We start from the raw sequence: 22,083 nt of genomic DNA on the forward strand, positions 1-22,083 counted from the left end.
CTCTCTTCACCTCTCCTCTCTTCTCTTCTCACCTCTCCTCTCTTCTCTCCTCTCTCCTTTCTCCTCTCTTCTCTTCTCTCTTCTCCTCTCTCTTCTCTCTTTCCTGTCCTCTCTCCTCTCTCCTTTCTCCTCTTTCCTCTCTCTCCTCTCTTTCTCTCCCTCTCTTTTTCTCTTGCCATCTTCACCTCCCATTATCAAACTCTTATCTCTTTTCTGGTTCATATTCTACATACAGTAGCACCTCTTTATGCATAGTTTGGTTTTCTGTAGTCTCAGTTATGTATAATCATCTGGAATAAAAAATATTAAATAGAAAATTCTAGACATAACCTATAAATTTTCAGTTGGGTACCACTCGGGGGAACAGTACAATGAAATCTTGTCCACTCCTGTTTCTTCCTCCCTAGAACATGAATTATCCCTTTGTCTGTATGTCCATGTTATATCTGCTGCCCACCTACTACCCACTTGGCACCTCCCAGTTATCAGATCAACTATTGCAGCACCACAGAGCTTCTTTTCAAGTTACTTTTATTTCACTGAAAAGTACTCTCTCAGTCCCAGGGAAGCGATACTGGCAATTGGGATATGCCAAAGAGAAGTTGTGAAGGGCTTCCTTTTAGTGAAAAGATGAAAGTTTTCAAATTAATCCCAAAAGAAAAGTATACTGAAGTTGCTAAGATCTAATGCTAAGAACAAATCATCTACTAGTGAAATTATAAAGAAAGAAAAGGACATTTGTGCTAGTTTTGCTGTCACATCTCAAACTGCAAAAGTTAAAGGCACAGTGTGTAAAAAGTGCTTAGTTAAGACAGAAAAGGCATTAAATTTGTGTATGTGTGTAGGGAAAGAAACATGTATGGAGGGTTCAGTACTGTTCAGAATTTTTCAAGTATCCATTGGGCTCTTAGAACTTATCCACAAGAACAAGGAAGACCACTGTGGGCAGCAGTGCAGGAGAATAATCTGGTCATGGTTCCAACTCAGGACAGTTTAAGTGTGCTGGCAGCTCATGTAGCAGCTGTCCTTGGCCAAGCAGGACCAAGCAAGACCGCCTCCTCCACAGTGGTGCAGACAGGGCGCTTCCCAGGAGAAGGCATCAAGCACTGCACCTCCAGGAAGCAAGACCTGTTGTCCCTGTGCCCTATAACCACAAATTAGCCAGAGCAGTGCACACATGACAGCAAAGTGGAAGCCATGCGTTATCTGTTATTCTACTTCAAATGTTTGCTTAAAATCACCCCTCTGCTTTTCCCTGCACTGCACTCTAAGCTTTTCAGCAGTTTTCACCACAACCCAAATAAGAGACACGTTTCCCTGTCCTACCTGTACTCTGTGACATCCTAGTCATTTATTCATTTGCTTGTCTACTTACTTAATATCCACTAAGTATCTATTTTACTCATTACCCATTGTAGTAGGTGCAACAGTAGACATAAAAGTCACCCATCCACTCCATAAATATTAACTCACTTCTTACAAAGTGCCAGGCATTGTGCTGCTTGCTGGGAACAGAAGGATAACTAAGACACAGTCCCTGCCTGCTGCAGAGCAAGAATCCAATTAATGTTTGTTGATTTAATGAATGCCTTAAGAGAATTCAGTCTACTGAAGGTGACAGACAACTATTTAGACAACTTCACAGTAAAAAGGATATTCTGAAGATTGTCCACAGGAAGGGAGGACTTGAAAGATGGGCAATTTCTTGTGACAGACACTAATGTCTCTGCTGAGCCCTGGACAGTGAGTGAGCTGAGGCAGCATAGTGAGAGGAATGAGAGGAGGACCAGGGACTGCAGGGGGTGGGAAGCGCTGCCTGACCTGGAGGCCAGGGAGGGGATGAATATCACAAGGGCTGCAACTGGCAACCAAAAATAAATACATCAGTGCAGTTATGACTTTTTGGAACTAGGATGGAAGTTTTTAAGTAGAGGAGCACAAGGCACTCAATTTAAAGACCACATTCAATTTCACAGGTTCTCAATTTCATAGTCCAACTTGGGCTTTGAAAGTTCTCCCAAGGTCCCATTACAGCTGCATCCAGCTGGCAGAAGGGCATGAGATAGTATACACCACTCCCTCTCCTATTCTATTGGCAAGAGCTAGTCACTGGGGTTCTCCTAACTGCAAAACAGGCTGCAAGAGGTAGTATAACTGTCTTTTAGGAAGAAGAGATTTTTGGTGGCAGCTAGGATCCCAGAGAAGTTTCTAGGCAATGGGCATATGGAGAACTATGTGGGCATCCTGGTGATAGGTTCATCCAAAGAGCCCAGTGGTAGCTGCCAGGGAAGTCTGTGGGCACACAGAGCTCAGACCCGGGTAAACCCCTGGAACTCAGGGTAACAGAGGTAGTCCGAGGCACTTGCAGCAATTCTGTGAGGTGCAATGTTCTTGTCTTCTAAAGTGAGGTTTAAAAGTTGCATGTTCCACTTGCAGAAAGAGGTGCGTTTTAGGTACAAAGCTGCCAAAAACAATGAAGGGCCTGAATTTTTATTACTTTTAAGCTAACAAATTACTTTCATGGATATACTAATACAGAAAAGAAATACTTGAGTCAGGGATAAAAGACTTTAAAATTCACAAAAATAGCAGTGTCCAGAGTATCAGGACTTTCTTTTACCAGTTCCCCAACCCCAATTCTCATAGGATGATAAAAAGGGGAAAGGAGATGCCGGCATATGTAGTGGACTGTGTCACAAGAAAAGAATCCAGAGTTTAAGGGACCTAAGCCTTTCTGTAAGGAGTAGTAAGCATGCCTTCTCTTTGCTCTGGAGGGTGACATTATCTCTAACTTGCTAAGCTGTAAGCAAGTCCGCCTCTTAATCTGGAGAGAAACATGATTTCTATCTCGCAGCGCTGTAAGCAATTTTCCATTGGCCCTAGGAAAGAGTACACTATCTCTGTCTTCATACGTTGTTCACTTTACAAAACACCCCCCTAAAGATAGTCCAGAACAAAGGCAGCCAGTGCCTCTTGCTTACAACTGGTGCAGAAATGTGAAAGATACCTGGAGAATTATTCTCCAACGAAGACAGGGCTCTTTTTAACAATGTGGTATATTCTTGCTGGAGCTGCATGCATTGCATGCTTCTCTAAACCTCCAGATATTGACAAGCCTAATGCACAGTCCTCAGAGGACCTGGCTATTTGTACTCATTTCTTTGGGGTTTCATTTTGTCTTTTTTAGCGTTCTTTTTCTTCCTTTCCTTTTCTTTTTTATGTGTGTATGCAGAGGCTGGTGCAGTATGTGTGGCTAGGGATCGAACCCCAATCCCTGTACTTGCCTAAGCAAGTGCTTAGGCCGCTGAGCTATCTTGCTAGCCCTTCATTTAGTCTTAAGTCTTTGAATACTATCAGTCTTATAGCTTGCAATCCATGCTGATTACCTCAATTTTCAGTGTATGTTTTGGCATTGCCCCCATTTCCAGAGTTCAATTTGTAGGCACCTTTGAGGCTCCATTATTTGTTATTTTCTAAGATCCTGAACTTACCATGTTCTGGATTCTCATCTCCCCAGTGAAACTTGCTTGCTTTTTCTTCAGTCTGCCCCCTCTCCATGAAGAATAGCATTCACTTGGTTCCTCAGGACGAAAGCTTTTCTCTCTTGTATCCATCCAAACCACAAGCACAATTTGTTTTCAGTATATATTCTGAGTCTGACCACATCTCTGCCCATACATCAGCAACTTCCTAGTCCCAACCACTCTTGTTCTGCCCTCAACAATCATGTACTACTGTCTTGCCCCATATATTTTCCAAACTGGCTCCCTAATTTTCACAGCAACAAGGGGATTCCTTTGCTTTTAAAATATAAATTAAATGGTATTATTCCTCTGATTTTAACCTTCCAGTGATGTTCCCACCTATTTAGAGTAAAATTCAAGTTTAAAACTACACATCTTGAATATCTCTCTCCAATCTGACCCCCTACCCTCTCCTTTTTTGTATTCCATTTGCTTATAAAAATGCTTATAATGAGGCTTCTTCAGGACCTTTGTAATATTGCTCAAGTCACCTAGGGCTCTGCCATGTATCAGTTGATCTGGGATACCTTCATTGACTATCTTAAATAACATATATATATATTACCTCTCTTTTCACACAGATTTATTATTTTTCATAACCCTGAGCATTGCCTGGTTTTAGAAGTCTGTCTTCCTTCACTACTCTACAGCTTAGAATATATGCTGCATGAATCAAACTTTGCTTCAAGAATAATGTTTGGACTCTTTAATAAAATCTAAAGGTAAGATGTATTCCCATTCCTGGAAGCTAGCATTGTGTTGATTCAAAACTAGACAAGAGCCCAACCAAAAGAATTATAGGCCAATCTTTCTAGTAAACATAAAAACTCCTCAACAAGATAGTGATGAATAGAATAAAACAAACCATCATATCATGACCAAGTAAATAGGCTTTGGACTAAGGATGTAAGGATGATTCAAAATACATAAATCAATAAATGTAATTCATCATATAAACAGAAACACATGATTTCTTTGATAGATGCAGAAAAAGTCAGACAAAATCCAAGATTATTTTTTTATTAAAACCTTAAGGAAAGTAGGCATGTAAAGACCTTATCTCAATTTGATAAAAGTAATTTATGACCAATCTAATGCCAATATCACACTAAATGGGAAAAAATAAAATCTTTCCTCTAAAATCAGAAGCAAGACAAAGATGCCCACTTTTATCACTCTTGTTCCACAAAGTCATTGAACATTAGCCAGAGCAATCAGGCAAGAGAAAGAAATAAAAGGTAAATATATATATATATATATATATATATATATATGAAAAAAGCAGTTAAAGTCTTATTTACAAATTACACAATCTTCTACCTACAAGTCCCCCAAAATTCCACCAAAAGTCTGCTATAATTTATGACCAAATCCAAGAATGTGGGAGGATACAAAATCAACATAAAAACTCTACAGCATTCCTATATGCCAATAATGAACTCATTGAAAAAGATATTAGGAGAACAATTCCATTTATAATACCATCAAGAAAAATCACACACTTCAGAATTAACCTAAAAAAAGAAGTGAATAACAAAAAAGTTACATCACTCTGAAAGAAGAAATCAAAGAAGTCATCAGAAAATGGAAACATACCCCTTATTCCTGGATGAGCAGAACCAATATAGTTAAAATGGCTATACTTCCAAAAGTAATATATAGATTTAATGAAATCCTAATCAAAGAGATCACAGCATTCCTCACAGGGGTAGAGAAAACAATAAAAAAAGTAATATGGAGACAGAAAAGACACCGAGTAGTAGAAGCGATTCTGGGTAACTCTAGCAAAGCAGGAGTCATCATAATCTCAGATTTGAAATTATATTACAAAGCTACAGTAATAAAACAGCATGACATTGGCAAAAAAACAAACATATGAATGAATGGAACAGAATAGAGGAAGGAGAAACAACTCAAGTCATATTCAGCTACTTGATCCTTATCAAAGGGGGCAAAAAATATAGTTGAAAAAAGATATTTCTTTCATAAATGATGCTGGGAAAATTGGATAGCCACATGCAGAAAACTGGGCCTAGACCCACTTCACCATATACTAAAACTAAAATCAAAATCAATCAAATACCTAATGTGAAGTCAGAAACACTTGTAATGGAACATATAGGTAAAACTGAAGACATTAGCATAGGCAAGCACTTATCCTGAGGATCAGCAAATGGGATCATGTCAAATTAAAAGTCTTCTGCACAGCAAAGGAAATAGTAAACAGAGTGAAGAGACAACCTCGGAACGGAAAAAAATATTTGCCAGTTGTTACTTAGGCAAAGGACTACTATCTAGAATATATAAATAACTTAAAATGTAACTCCCCCTAAATAAAACACCAACCAAAACATGAACAAGTGAAATGAGCAGACCTTTTAAAGAAATATAAATGGCCAGTAAATACATGAAAGAAATGTTCAGCATCTTTGGTAGTTAGAGATATGCAAATTAAAATAACACTGAGATAATCTCTTACTCTAGAAAGAATGACTATCATCAAAAACTCAAATAATAACAAATGTTGATGAAACTTCAGAGAAAAAGAAACCCTTCTCTATCATTTATGGGAATTGAACTAGTTCAACAACTATGTAGATACATACAGAGATTTTTGCAGTACCAGGGATTGAAATCAGGACCTTGTACTTGTCAGACAGATGCTTATTCCACTGAGCTATATCCCCAGCCCCACATGGAAATTCTTAAAAAACTAAAAATAAAAAATCCATTTGACCCACTAGCCCCCCATAGATATCTTCCTGAAGGAGTTAAAACTATAATACAATGACAGAGAGAATTGAAGGAAAGATAGAAATAGAGATTTTGCAAATAGGAAAGGGAACAAGGGTTAGAAAAAATAGAGAAGGATGGGGAGAGAAGGAAACAAAAGAATAAGAATTAAGATGTATTATATACATGACCAACTGCCCCACAGTGAACGTAATCATTATGAACAGAAAACATGTACCAAAACAATTGTTAGAAATATACAGAAAAACGATGTTTGGCATTATGGAAAACAATATAGAGGCTCCTAAAAACAATGAAAATAAAACAGCCTTATGTTCTAGCAATAACACTACTGGATATAATAGCCAAAGGAATTGAAAAACTTATGTCAAAGAGGCATCTTCACTGATATATTTATTGCAGCACTGTTCACAATACGCAAGATAAGAAATCAGTCTAGCTGGCCACTGACAGGTAAATGGAAAAGGGAAAGGAGGTATTGCATATGTACAATAGAATGTTATGCAGCCATAAAAATCAATAAAATTCTGTGTTTTGCAACAACATGATGTAACTGGAGGATATTACATTAAGTGAAGTAGGTAACGCACAGAAGACAAACACCTATGTGTGGAAGTTAAGGAGTTGATCTCAAAGTAGAGAATTCAGTGGTCCCCAGAGTGTGAGAAGGGTGTGAGGGGGAAGGGCTTGAAAGAGAATGGTGAATGGGCAGAAGCACAGCTGATAAGGGGTGAAGGCTTCTGATGTGCCAGAGCACACAGGATGACCACGGTTGACAACAATGAATTGGATATTTTAGAATATCCAATAGAGAAGGCTGTCAGGGTTCCTAACACAAAGAAATGATATATTTCCAAGATTATAGATATGTCAATTATCCTGACCTAATTATTTCCCATTGTATATTTGTATTGAAATGTTACATTATAAACCAAAAATATGTAAAATTGTTGTGCTAATTAAAATGAATGTATGTTTAGCACAAAGTAAATGCTTTAATGAATATTTTGTTAAATCAATAAATGAGTAACAGCCAATACTGTATTCTAAAATTGGAGAAATATTAGGAACACTGAAATTTATGTCTTAATCTTTCTTCTCCAAGCTAAGTCAACTGATTTTATATAGCTGCATTTTTCCCCAAAGATATTTCACCTAACTCTAATAATTATGTCTTCTCACTGCAGAATTCTTCTAGGTTTTAGAGTTCAAAATTGGACATAGAGATTCTAGAAAAATCTCAAAGTTTAAATTTGCTGCTTGTCACAGATTTCACATGACTGCCCAGAAACATGCCTTTGAAAGATAATCTCCTAGGACATAAGCCCCACTTCAAAGAAGCCTGTCTGGGGTGGAGACTTTAGGATGTCAAAGTATTTGATTCTTCCATGTATACAATTTCTACGAATCCCAAGATACCTCCCTGGACCTGTTGGGGAGAAAATATAAACTACTCCATGAATTTAGCATTCTGAGGAGTTCAGAATGTTGGACTTATTGTTGCTGTTATTTTCAGATTATTTTCTTTTGACATATAATGACTTTAATGCACTGTACTTATTTTTAATTTAACCTTTAAGGTAAGAATTCTGTATTTCAGGAAAAATATCTTCATTCTGTTTGAAAAATAATAGTTTATTTTATTTTATTTTATTTTAATTTTATTTTATTTTGTTTTTTGGAGACTCCAATTTGCCACAGGACAAATTTTTAAAGGAACAGATCAAATTGGATGAAGGCTAGGTACCCTTTGAAATAATGATAAAATTCAACAGGCTCAACTGCCCAGCAATAGACTTCAATGTAATAGTAGAAGCATTGAAAAATAATAGGGTTTTTTTAATTCCCTAGTCCAACTCCCAATTTGACTGCAAAATCCTAATTTTTATTTTTCAAAGATCTTTTCAATTCTCTGCAGAGGACTTAACTTTGGATATACAAATTTCAGATATTTAGTGATCTTCTTTTTACAATCCTCTTTATGTAGAATGTAAAGCTTGTATTTTATATCACATTTTTTACTGTTGACATTAAATTAAAATTATTACAGAAACAATTGTGTTCCAACTGCTCTTTTGACACTTCTTTGATTAATATTTAACTAAATATATTAACTTTCTGTAGGCTGCAGAGAGACCAATAGAGCACAAAATTTCTACTGAATGAGATTTCCCCACCTTCTTGGTTATCGTACACCTGCCTTCCTTATAAGGAGAACAAGGAAGTAAATCATGTTGAAGTTGCTTTTAAGCACAGCTTTTCTTCTTTACCTGTCCAGGTAGCCTCTGTCTTCACTTTAGTCTTAATGAAAACTTTTTAATTTACATCTCGAGTTTCTTTTTCAAAGCAGTGTAAGTAGTATTTAAAATTTTACACTTCAAGAGACAAAGAATTTAATGATATCCAACTTTGGTCTTGTAACATGGAAGGTAATTCATTTTTTAATCTGTCTGCACAGCGAGAAGTGGAACGAATGGGGATTGAGCTGCTCTGCTTCTTCTTTCTGTTTCTAGGAAGGGCTGATCGCGTCCAAGGTAAGCTCTAAGTTCTCGAATGGATTGTTTTCACAGTGTGCTTGACAAACCTGTCATTTAGTTCAGAAGCTAGACCTGGAGTCATATTTTATATGATCTGTGTGATAGCACCTTTGCCACTGGGTAAAAACTTTAACAAACTACAGGTAAACATTGAGCTGTTCCCACGGTGAATGTTTAAGACTCAAGATACAGAAAATACAAGGTTGCACAGGCATTTTAATTAAACAACGTTACTGAATAATAGGGCTTCTTAATGCTACTGTGACAGTTGTTTTAGGAACTTTTTTCATTCCATAACAAAGATTTACCACTTAAGAATAATAATCTTAGGAGAGGAAAAGGATTTATTACCAAAACAGAAACACTACACATATCAGAGTAGCAAGTTCAATGGCTGCAAATGTTTTTTTTGAATAAAAGTGGCGGATGTTGAATAGGCTAGTCAACCCTGGGCTTGTGAGCAGTCAGATACTTTCAAATTTTAAGAGAAAAGAGATGAATCGTTTCTGGCTTACAAGGCACACACATTTGCCTTGTGATAGATATAAAATACCAATTTTTGTGAGAATTGCTAACTTTCTGAGGGCTGAACAGGAATCAGCGTTGATGTTGTTTTGTTCAAGTAATCTGAGAGGCGCAGGTCTCTTAAATGGAATGGACGGCAGTGACCTTAACCCCTTGCCTCTTGCTGGGTTTGAATGTAGGTAGCTGTGCCATGGCAGGTGCGGAGACCTGTGGTGACTGCCTGCTCGTGGGACCTCAGTGTGCCTGGTGCTCGCAGGAGGTAAAGCAAATGAACTCAACATGTTTTTAAAAGCTGTTTGTAGTTACTTTGTATTTTCAGTGACAGTTCTGATAGTGTCCTTTCAGTGGGATTATAAGAATAAAATATATCAATAAAGAAAAGCGTAAGTATTAGTGGTTCGAAGTGAAATGCATGTGATTACTTTTAAATGCAGTTTATAGAAAGAATGGATGTCAAATTATTCTTTAAAAAATACTTAACTCAGTGTCTTTTATTTAGCCTGAGTTTTCCTTTTATTTTAAACCCATTTTAAGGAGTTACTATGAAATATTGAGGCTTTTGGAATAGTCAAAATCATCGGATGACATTTTCTAAATTTAAATATACTGTAGTCATATTCTACTGGGAAATAAGATTTCCTGTGAATCACAGATAGGTTTATAAGAAGTGTTCTAAGTTTGGAGGAAACATTACTGTTCAGATATCGTCCCATTTTAATTTTTTTTTTCATTTTCATAAGCTTAGTGACTGTACTGCATCAGTGACAAAGCCCTTGGTCCAATGGAAAACTATGAAAATTAGTATAAAGGTGATTGGGGAACATATAACAAGTGATCTAAGTCCTCGCATATCCTGCGACTCTATAAAGAAAACTATAAATGATTCATGGTAATAAAAGAATATGACAAATTCCTAAGTTTTTAGAACAAGTCTCTATCCATTGAATGTCACAAAGAGAATCTAAATTCAGATCAAATGCTGCAGCACAAAATTCAGCCAAAACCAAGTAGCATGTCCAATGGAAAGCAAAAAAAGACACAGAACTCAGAATCCGGCTGTTACTGTTGAACACCAAATTCCGTGCGAATCCATGAGGCCTCAAACTTGAGAAGGAAACACAAACTTGCTCACTGCCCCACTACTGCTGTGACTGATGGGTCACAAACAAAATCCAAGTGGCACACATTTCTGAGCCTATGTATAAAAATAGGATTAAGAGGAGCTGGAAATGAAGCTTAGTACCTCGGGGCTTGCTTACCATGTGTGAAGTCCTAGGTATGATCTCAAGGACTAAAAAATAGAGCTGGGGATAAAGCTTAGCAGCACAGTGCCTCCCTGGCAAGAGCAAGGTCCTGGGTTCAATTCCTAGTACCAAATAAATAAATAACTGCAAAATAGGTGGATGATGGATAGGATAGGATAGGATAGGATAGGATAGGATAGGATAGGATAGGATAGGATAGGGTAGATCAATAAAATAAAAAGGAAAAGAAAAATAAAGCAAGATTAAGAATATAGAAAAGGACTGATTCCCATGTTTTGCACCAGAAACTTAAGTAACAAATCAGTCTAACATTTTTATTTAAGCATAGTCTTTGGTATTAACTTAAAAGAGCCCCCCATGGTGCTACTGACAGCTTAACTTATGGATAATTTTTGGCAATGAAAAGGATTGTCAGATCCAATGGTCGTATTATTTTCAAAGTCATTCCATAGAACTCTAGTAGAAGTCGTCATCAATGTATTGGTTGAGGTAGGCGGAGTAATAGGCAAGTTCTGCTTCTAATTAGGGCAGATAGAAAATAGGTTCCATGGTTAATGCCAGGTCCTGACTTTTGGCAAGGGCGGTGGCCATGCCTGACAGCACCTCCTTTTTGTTGAGCCTTGTGAAGCCTTCTGCTGCGCTTTGCCTTTGCTGAATCACAGGAAGTTAACGTTTGCTATGCCTGGGTGAGAGCTTCGAACGGCTTAGGCCTGACTGAAAAACAGCAAAATGTACCCTTAAAAGTACATTTCAGAAGAAATGTCGCTTTCCTAGTTAAAAAAAAAAAAAAAAAAAAAGCCAGAGAGGCTCAGACTTCTAAAGGGCAAGGAAAAGAATGTAAATGTTCTTGCTAAGCTTGAAGCAGCCGCCCTCAAGCTCAGCTCCAGAACAGTTACGGGCCTGAGGAGACAGGGGTTCGCCTCTAGATCCATCTCCAAACCCCTCCAGAACCAGCCCAGCCCCAGGTCTGGCGTGTGAGGGAGAACAATGGATCCATCTCTCTGCTCTGAGTGCTGCAGAATCAGAGCGGCAGCATCTGTGCCGGGAAACGCTCCATGTCCCTGCCGGGCCACACAGCGGGATCTACCTGGGGCTAAGAAACGCCGGGGTCCCGCACAGAACGCGGGCTTTCAAACCATCTTCTCTTTCACTTTCCTTCTTCATCTTCAAATCTTGGAAAGTTCTAAAAGGCCTTCAACTAGACCATTTTAAGACACTATGCTTAAAGCCCCCAAGAGGTTGATTTTAGTGTAATGTAACCCACCAATAAATAAAAATTCATAAAGAGTGCCAGTCGGGGAGATATCATAATCCTGGTCTTTTAGGAACCTACATAAAAGTCTTTCTTTGTCAGTGGATTTGGTACTAGACACATTATAAAGCTTGGACAGTCCTAGGATTCCAGGAACTAATAGGTCATCCCTAACAAATAGTCTCACAGAATAATGTCAACTCTATGAATTCAACTATTTTAAGAATCTATCATGACACGAGATAAGTTTTTAAAAAGTATAAGTTTTTAAAAATAAAAACTGCTAAACCAGGTGTGATGGTGTATGCCTGTAATCCTAGCACTCTGAAGACTGAGACAGGAGGATAACTAGAGTTCAAGGCCAGTCTGCGCTTCCTAGAGAATTCAAGGGCAGCTTGAACTGTAGAGCAAGACCTTGACTTAAAAAAAAAATGCTACAGGAATTCAATTAAATATAATTAAAGGATACTCCAGTTTTACTCAGAACTTTACTGACAGAATTGTCTGGTGTTCAGCTATAACTTACCTTTAGACCTACAATCACTGTCTGTCATGTGAGGGTATAGCATACTTAGGAGGGCAAGCTGCTTAACTAGCAAAGCATGTTTAAAAGTTTAATTACTGGCCTATTCTAAAGAAATGCAGATTTGTCTTTTTTCTCTTTTTATTCTGTTTTAGAATTTTACTCACCCATCTGGCGTGAGCGAGAGGTGTGACACCCCAGCAAATCTTTTAACCAAAGGATGCCAATTAACCTTCATTGAAAACCCTGTCTCCCAAGTGGAAATACTCAGAAATAAGCCTCTCAGTATAGGCAGACAGAAGAATAGCTCTGACATTGTTCAGATTGCACCTCAAAGCTTGATTCTTAAATTGAGACCAGGTATGGTATGATTTCTTAACAGAAGAAAGAGCAGTCTTGTAAATAAATACACGACATGTGGTGTAATACTACTATTCCATTAATATATAGTCCAGCAGATCGCATGTCACTAATTACAAGGACTCAGAGTTTCCATTCTCTAGAGAGCTGCTAGCACCTTTCCTCATTCATGTTGATCACTTGCACTCCAAATGTGTTGGTATAGAAGTGTTCTCTAGCCATCACCATGTGAATTACTCAGGTGCCACTCAGGCTTACCGCACATTTCTTCAAGGGTTGAAATGCAAATTTAAGCTCCCTTCTTTGTTTGGTTCACCTTTTCTAAAATCACACACACAAAATTGGGTTTATCTTTCATCTAAATGGATGCTAATTCTCCCAAGGAGATATAATATATCCTAAATTATGCCTACTTTAGTACTACTAAACTCCCTGCTGAAAGATTTTCATGGGCTTATTCATTTCTATACTCTACCAGTAGTTCATCAAACTGTTATGTATCTTTGGTAAATGGTAATTGAAATGAAACAACAGAGTTAGGCTTATGGGTATGAAGCTATAATCCCAGCTACTCGGGAGGCTGACTCAGGACAGTCAAGAATGCAAGCAGCGAAAGCAACAGAACAAAATCTTGTCAAAAGACAGAGGGAGAGAGAGGAAAGAAGGAGACGGAGACAGGAAATAGAGAAGTGGGGGAGGGGGAAGAGAAGGGAAGGAAGGAAGAAAAAAATGAGAGCAAAAGAAAAGAAAAAAAAAACTGCATTAGCAGCTGGCCCAGAGATCAGCTAGTTGCAAATAAATCTTACATTTTCATGGATTCGCTTCTCTTGCACGGCTTTGCAGGCAGTGAGCAGACGCTGCATGTGCGCGTCCGCCAGACTGAGGATTATCCAGTGGACTTGTATTACCTCATGGACCTCTCTGCCTCCATGGACGATGACCTCAACACAATCAAAGAGCTGGGCTCCCTGCTTTCCAAGGAGATGTCTAAATTAACTAGCAACTTTCGACTGGGCTTCGGCTCTTTTGTGGAAAAACCAGTCTCCCCTTTCATGAAAACAACACCAGAGGAAATTGCCAATCCTTGCAGGTGAGTGAGTGATGCTCTGGCATAACTGTGCATGGATGTCTGTGGGACACCCCACCGCCAACCCTGAGCAGCATTTGCCAGGAGCTGGGTGACTCCCCTGCATTTCCATGATGTCTGCTTGCATCTCAATGGGTTTCTCAAGGCTCAGGTTGTTTGCAGCCCAGGTGAGCTCATCTTAGCTGCACCATGCTAGCCTTGAGTCCTTGCACCTTTGCTTCTCCTATAGGCAAACTAAATTTTGTGTTCTGCAAGCAGCAGGATGGAGCCTTTCTGGAGGTTCTATTCAGTTGTTCTCACCCAAGCCCCTCACAGACTTTGATTCTCAATGACCACCACTTTCTCAAGCTACTTGACAGTGATGTACATTTTCTCAGTCTTCCTCCGCTCTAACCACTCTGATCAAAGTCATTTTTGTGTATTTCTCTGCCACACTTTGGGAAATGAGGGTTTCATTCATTGCTTGGAGAAGGCCTTTGCAGCCAGCACTGCTGTTAAATTCCATAGGAAATGAGGCAATGATTCCATTAGAACATGCTGTAGTTAGTTATTAAGACCATGGATTATGCAGATGATGGTCAAGGGCAAATAACTCTATGATGGCTCACCTGTACCACCAGTGACATGTTGGAAAACAAGTTATTTAATAGCCTTATGGTGAAAAAGAACTGCATTTGCTCTGTGCCAGACCCTGCGGTGCAGGCTTTATATACATGATCTCATTCAATCTCTGTAATGACAGCAGCTTAAAGCAGGTTTCACCAGCCCTATGCTAGAGAAAGTAACAGTGTCTCTGAGAGGTTAGTAATTTGCCCATGGCCTCATGAGTAATCAGTGATTTGTAGCAAGACCTGGATTTGCCCCAAACCAAGCTCTTTGCTATGACATCTAGGACAAACAAAATGATTTTCCAAATGTATATTAACTTTTAATACTTTCTTACACTGAAGGCATCCATCTCTATAAAAGATAAATAGGTTTCAGTATATTACTTAAAAATACTTCAGTCTAGTTCTTACCTGTAATCTAACAGAGCCAAAATAATTTAACCATAAAAGGAATTTATCAGTGATCATAACTCTTAAGAATTATGTTTGGTTGAAAGTACTAGAGATTGTGGCTTTAAAAGAAGAATTTTTTTTTAATCTTTCGCACAAAGGAATTCCAATGAAAGGCAGCTTGGAGCTTGTACGGCAGCTCTACAGATAGCAAGAATCTGAACACTTTCTACTTTTTGTCCACCATCCTCACTACTTTGATTTTATATTCACAGTCCGGAAAGGCTACTGAGAGCACTAATCATGATTTTCTCATTCCAGGCACCAAGATAACAGGGCAAAGGGGGCAAATAAATAAATGTACTCTCCTTGATTGGGCATGGTGGTACTTGCCTGTAATCTCAGCAGTCAGGAGGCTGAGGCAGGAGGCTCACCAAGAGGTCAAGGCCAGCCTGGGATATATAAACGAGTTCAAGGCTTGCCATACTACATAGTGAGACTCTGTTTCAAAAAAAAAAAAAAAAAGAAAAAAAGAAAAGAAAATAGATACCCTCTGCTCCTAGACTGACTGACTGATGGCTTTTGATAATGAACCTACTAGTGTAATTAACACCCAAGATGTAATGCATAGAAACTTTCCCCTGCCCCAGCAAGTCAATTCTACTTCCTCAGAGGGAAGTGCTTTCTGATTTCTATAGATTGGTTTTGCCTATTCTTAGATTTTACGTAAATGAAATCATACAGTGTATTTTACTCAACATAATGCTTTTAAGATTCAGTCATAATTTTGTGCAGTTCAGAAGTTTGGTCCTTCTCTGTTTTAATAAATAGCCCACTTAAGGATTTACTGCATGTTGCTTACTCATTGACTGCTTTCGTGGCATTTCCATTTTTGGGCTTTCATGAAAAATGCTGCCATGATCACTTGCATATGTATCTTGGTAAGAATATGTTTTTGTTTTTCTTACATGGATAAATAGATTAAAAGTGTTGCATTCATTGTATGATTTTAGTTTTGAGGTGAAAAAAATCAAACTGTTTTCCAATGCAAATTTGCCATTTTACATATCCATCAGCAATCTGAGGAAATTCCCAATCACATTCATACTAAATCTTAGAGTTAGCAGAACTAAACTCACTTAATTATTTTGGGCTCACTGAAAGAATTAAGCCTTTATAATTTTAGCCATTTTGATAGGTCTGTAATGCTATCTTACTCTAGCTTTCCTCAGCACTTCCTTAATGTTGACTGATTTTTTTTGAAGTTAGAGACTATGTATTTGTCTTTATTCCTATAGACAAAAAAGTAAGTGCGAAGAAATTTCATATCAGTGTAATACAAAAATAAAATTAATCTCTCCAGAAGAATACAGGATTTATTATTTTTTTGCCATAGTTTTGTTGATAAACAAATAGCAATGAGACAGTTTCAAATCAAATCGGTAGGACAGTTTCAATAATTAACACACTGCATACATTCTTCTTAGTGGTTAATTGCTGTACAAGATGCGGACTTGATATCCTATTTACAAGCACCATTAGAACAAATCACTCTATACATTAACAGAATGTAACTATATATCTATCCCAACCACTTTGAATACACAGATACAAAATGGACATTCATCTGTATCCCCTTTTTTGTTAAGTTCCGTTATTTGCATATTATAGGTGCGTAAACTCAGCACAATATTCTAAAAGAGTCCAGTACCCCATAATAGTATTGGGTCTTCCTCTTAACTGGTGTTGACTGATGTTTAGTATCTTTTTTTGTGTTTATACATCATTCTTATTTCTTGTTATATGAAGTATCTTTTAAACTCCTTTATCTCCTTTAAAAACTTAGATCGTTTTCTTAATCTTGCATTGTAAGAGTTCTTTATATATTCTGCAAACAAGTTATTTGTCAAATACATGTTTTGTAAATATTTTCTCCAAGTTTTTGGAATTTGTCTAGCAATTTGTCTCTAGTGAACCAAAAGTTTTAATTTTGATGAATCCCAATCTATCAAGTCTTAACTTTATGGTTGGTGCATTTCTTTCTAAGAAATCTTTGCCAACTCTGAGGGAACAAAGATTTTTCTTATGTTTTCCTTAGGAGCTGTGTAGTTCAAGCTCTTAAATTTTGGCTTATGATTATCAATGGGTTTTTAAATTTGAGAAGGATTTTCAGGCTGCCTTAATGGCAGGTGTGATGCAGCATGTGGAGCTGGGGATTCAACCACGGCCCCCTGCACCTGACTGGGTTTGCCCCAGCAGGTGCTTAAACAACTGAGATAAGCAGCAAACCCTCTGAGTTTTTAAATTTGGAATGAGAATAAAAGTCTAGTTTCATTTACTTTTGTTTCCATACAGTTAACTATTCATTCTAGCTGTTAAGCAAGACTTTCCACACCAAATTGCCCTGATGTCTTTGTTAAAGAGCAGTTAACTGCATACAAGTAAGCCTAATTCTGGGCACTATTCTCTTTAATTAATCCACTCATTTACTACACCCATATAATACTAATGCCTTACCTATCTTACTGTACTTTCACAGAAAGTTTTGAGATGAGGAGTGTAAGTCCTCCAACTGTATTATTCTTTTGTCTTGGCTGTCATAGCTCTTTCATATTTGCATATAAATATTAGAATCATTTGTTCAAGAAATATGCTAAGATTTTGACCAAGATTGTATTGAAGCCATAGATCAGTTTGAAGAATGAACATCTTAAACATACTGAATGCTCAAGTCTTCCAAGCATTTCACAGGACATATATCTTCACTTCTTTAGACCTTAGTTTCTCTGAGCAGTTTTCAGAGTGAATCTTGCACATCTTTTATTTTATTTATGCCTAGGGACATATTTACAATTGCATTTTCCAGTGATTTTCTGATAATTTATAGAAAAGCAATTGATTTTGCATAATTTGCAGCCTAAATAAATTTTTTCCTTACAGTAATTCTAGTGTAACTTCATAGATTCCTTAGGATCTCTTTGTATATGATCATGTCATCTACCGATAACTTCTACAATATATATGCCTCTTTTCTCTTTTTCTTGACTTGTGCTGGTCAGTGTCAACTGTGAAGTTTTACATTGATGAGAGAGGACAAATTTGTCATAATAATGCTATTAGGGGAAGCTTTCACCTTTAAGTATGTTGTTGTCTACTGTTGTTTGGTCTTTATCAGGTCAAGGAAATTCCCTTCTATTCCTTTTTTAGTAAAGTTGTTTTATTTTGTTCTGCTTTATTATGAATGGACGTTGTGTTTTATTTTTCCAAATGAGTTTTTCCAGAAATTTTATTCAACACCTTAGACTTGCATATGACCACAGCCGGCTGCAAAGGAAGCATACTCTTTTCTGCAAAATAGAATTGCTAAGGCATAAAAAGACGGACCTTATGCAGCAATGAAAAGTTCCTGCAACACTGCACACACAGATTTGTAGAGAGTGATAATGAATTGCACTCTCAAAATTCTGAATAATAAGTAGTAGGGATGATCATCATTATTAATTATTAGGGTCAGTGCTAGCAACTTCTTAATGCCTAATATAAAGCAGTTATGATGCTTTCTGGCATTTTTTTTTAAATCAGAGAATATTGTATGTATGTAAAATTTGTATTTAATTCTTTCCCAGATTAATTCTTTTTTAATTCTTTTCCCTGCAACAAGCTTCAGCAGAGTCTAGTGGGACAATTCCACCAAGGATTATAAAATACTAGCTCTCTCTTTGCAATATATTTAAAACCATTCTTTCTGTCACAGATCAGACAAGAGGTAGCAGCATAAAGTGTGCTAATGACCATCTGAAGCAATGAGTCTGGGGTCTTCGCAGAGGGGAAACAATTGAAATTTACAAGGTTGGATGGCTCAGCTGAATTGGCAGCCCAACACCTTAAATTAACAAGGAGATCCTTTCTTAATGAGGGGTCTAGAAAAATCAAATCAGTTTGGCTACTTAGCTCTAATTTATATATATTTCATTCATGCACACATGTGTCCAACAAAAATTTATTGAGCTCCAAATAAGCACCAAGTATTGTGCCAGGTATGGGAGTATCTGAGGAAAAGACCTTCATGCACTGCTGGAGGAGCTGAAGATCTTACAGAGGCCAGAGCAGGTGCATCATATCACATGGTCAGCCTGAGCCTGCCTTCATCCATTCAGTACTAATACTACCTTAGGTGAATTATTTCATCTCTCAGATCTTCTGATTTTCTGTTCTGTAATTTGGGAATCACAATACTGATCACAGTGAAATGGCTGTCAGAACTAATAGAGATCATGAGTAGAAAAATGTCTTTGGCACTGGGCCTGACCTCAGTGGGTTTAGAACAAGCAGCCAGTACCATTGACAGCTGTGGGTAGGGCTAGGGGGAGACCAGAGGCACAGGATACAGCGAGCAGAGATCCAGGAAGACTTTATGTACTTGGTGTCTTGAAAAACTCAATTTTCCCTGTTTTTAAAAGGTATTTCTTTTATTCTTCCTGGGAAAATTCAAGTTGTAAATAGAAAGTTTAAAAAAATCATGTTTTAAAGTTATAAATAAAAAATCCTTTTATTGCTGCACATTTCACTTTCCCTTTACTTCCCTAGATTTCTCAGTTCTTCTGTCCAAGTATCACCCTTTACATGATATGCACCAAGGTGAAGTTAATCTTTGGATCAAGTTAAATCTTTTCACCTATAAATGGGATAATAGCATTAATTTATCAATTAAGAATAGAATGCGCTGAGAACATAACAGATATTCAAAACAACCATTAGTTTTCTTCCTCTCATTAATACTTTTTTATCTCTCATTATTTTGACCACCAAACTTAGATTTCAGGACTTTCATGCACTTAAAATGTAAATCCACCAAAGAGCCTTAGTTGTACATTATTGATCATCACCCTATGGAAAAGTGAAACTAAAGAAAAATAATTATTTGTCAATAATTTAATAATTATAACATGTAATTGTTACTGTAACATGTATTAAAAATAAGCACTTCTAAGAACAAAAAAAATAGCAATTTTTTGTTCTAAAACAGAGTGATACTATTTTATATTTTTACTAAACTGTTAAACATCTGGGTCAAGAGAAGACAACTGGATTTTGTGTCTGGATCTGTGTTTAATCTATTCCAATAATTTTTTGGTAGAATTTTATGAAGAAAGCCAAATCTCACATGGATATGTAGCAGTAAAAGTCACTGTTTCCCAGTGACCATGGTCATTCTTCTTTGATATTACATTCACACTAGACAACAAATGAAAATTTTGATGTTGAATATAAAATAATACCTATAAACATTTATATTTGCTTGTATTAAAATCTATCCATCTATCTTGGATTTTTATTCTTTAAACAATGAATAATTTTGCAACAGTATGATTTGGTTACTTGAAAAATATTGGCTGAGTTATGCCAGTCTTCCAGATTTAATGATACAACATCAAAAAATTACCATCAATTTCACCAAGATCCACTGGAAAGAAGTGATGGGACAGAATTTGGGAATATTGCTATTGTTATTCTCATGGGTGGCAAATGAATACTTTCCTAAACTATAATTATCTAGTTACCTTGAACTTTGCCACTGACAACAAATACTGGCAGGCATTTTCCTCAATATGACAGTCTCACTTTATTTTTAAGAATACAACTGCCAAGCACACAGGCTGGAATAATAGTTTGGCTGTCAATCATGCTTTCCCATAAAAATAGTGTTGCCCGGGAAGAGGGTCAGTTTAGCTCAGTCACGTGTGTGCTTTCCCCAATGAGCATTGTACTTACATGCAGCAGAGATGCTTAACATGTACTTCCTATGCATTAAGAGAATGCTACATATTCAAAGATACATATATAATGCAATTAATGACTGTTACTGCTTTATCAGGACAATGAAGTGAAACTGGAATTTACTTTTATTATCATACAGAGCACTTGCTTGTAAAAGGTGTAAGGACCGCATCACAGTTCAGTGTTGCTGTCTTAGTAAAGGCTGAGAAGCCAGGAAGTGACTCACTTCTGCTTCCCCATCAGTGTGAGTGTCCATGCAATAGAAAAGCCAATGGTGTCTTTGTGTTACTGTGAGCAATAGCAGGATCTTAAAAGCCCTCTGGAATGTTTTGGGGATCTCCTAGATCTGAGTACTACACTTTAAAAGTATCAACCCAGGCCGGGCAGATAGCTCAGTGGATTAAAGCGCCTGCTTAGGCAGGAACAGGGACCGAGTTTCAATCCCTGGTGTGTGCATGCTCCCCCTCTGCACCCACCCCAGGTACACTGAGATGCAAGCACCTGTAATCCCAGCACTTGAGAGGCTGAAAACAGAAGGATCACTATGAGTCTGATCTGTGTAGTGAGACCCTGTAGACCCTGTACTAAAATACACTGAAAAAAAAAAAAGTATTAACCCCTTTGGGGTTGGAGATGTAACTCAGTGGTAGAATACTTGTATAACATACAGAAAGTCCTATATTCAACCCCCTATACCACAAAACGAAACCTATCCTTTAAAATCTAATCTCTGATGCTTTCTGGAGTGGCTTTCTCTATTTTCATTGATAGAAAATCACTAAAAATTTATCTTATCCTGCAGGACTGCTAAAAGTGGCTTACATTTTTTGAAACATTTCCCTTGCTGTTATTTCATGTACAGCACAAAATTCATGTCTTGTTTCATTTTTATATTTACATATGAGTTGTAATATGCATTTAAAAATATTTAATAGCACAAAATATAAATTATCTCCCTCCATCAAACATTTTGAAAGATTTTTCTTTAACATCACTTTATATATGCTGTGTTGTATTGTTTTCTTTTGAAGTTGACACAGACAGTAAGGAATTCATTATGGTTTTGAGGAAACTGAACCATGAAATGCTAAATTGATTCCACATAGAGATATATAAACATATAAGAGTTTATGTTTGATAAAGGGGTGATCACAAAATAGTTAATGTTTAAATTTTAGAAAACTTCTTAGCTACAGTAAAGGACATATTACCAAGAATAATGGAATGTGTGTTCAAAGTGAAAGGAACTGTTTTGAGAGGAAATAATGGTAATATGTCTTTTATTATAATAAATACATTTTCTGTATTTATGATTAGCCAGGCATGTAATTTCTTACTATGAAGTTAAGAAGTCCATGTGAAAGACAAAGAAAAAGAAAATGCAAGTCATTTCCAACCCCACTTTTAAAAAAAGATGTTAACTTGCACTTGCCAAGCAAGTGCTTATTCTATTGAGCTATCTCCCCGGCCCCCCTGCAAC

General features: G+C 37.2%; 1 protein-coding gene across 4 annotated transcripts in view; it reads left to right on the forward strand.

Moving 5' to 3' along the window:
• Itgb6 (integrin subunit beta 6) overlaps positions 1–22,083 on the forward strand; it is a 158,206-nt gene that overhangs the window by 54,285 nt on the left and 81,838 nt on the right. For 3 of the 4 annotated variants that reach the window (XM_023713778.1, XM_023713779.1, XM_004629890.3), the window contains exons 1-5: positions 8,440–8,629; positions 8,737–8,812; positions 9,520–9,599; positions 12,536–12,740; positions 13,584–13,830. In XM_023713778.1, the coding sequence (XP_023569546.1) occupies positions 8,752–8,812; positions 9,520–9,599; positions 12,536–12,740; positions 13,584–13,830 (593 nt within the window). In that variant the 5' untranslated portion in view covers positions 8,440–8,629; positions 8,737–8,751. Of the gene's footprint in view, positions 1–4,105; positions 4,247–8,439; positions 8,630–8,736; positions 8,813–9,519; positions 9,600–12,535; positions 12,741–13,583; positions 13,831–22,083 lie in introns of those variants that run through there. The other variant, XM_023713777.1, reaches the window with a different exon arrangement.

The sequence above is a fragment of the Octodon degus genome, unplaced genomic scaffold (assembly GCF_000260255.1).
Source record: "Octodon degus isolate 3935 unplaced genomic scaffold, OctDeg1.0 scaffold00032, whole genome shotgun sequence".
Taxonomy (NCBI): Eukaryota; Metazoa; Chordata; class Mammalia; order Rodentia; family Octodontidae; genus Octodon; species Octodon degus.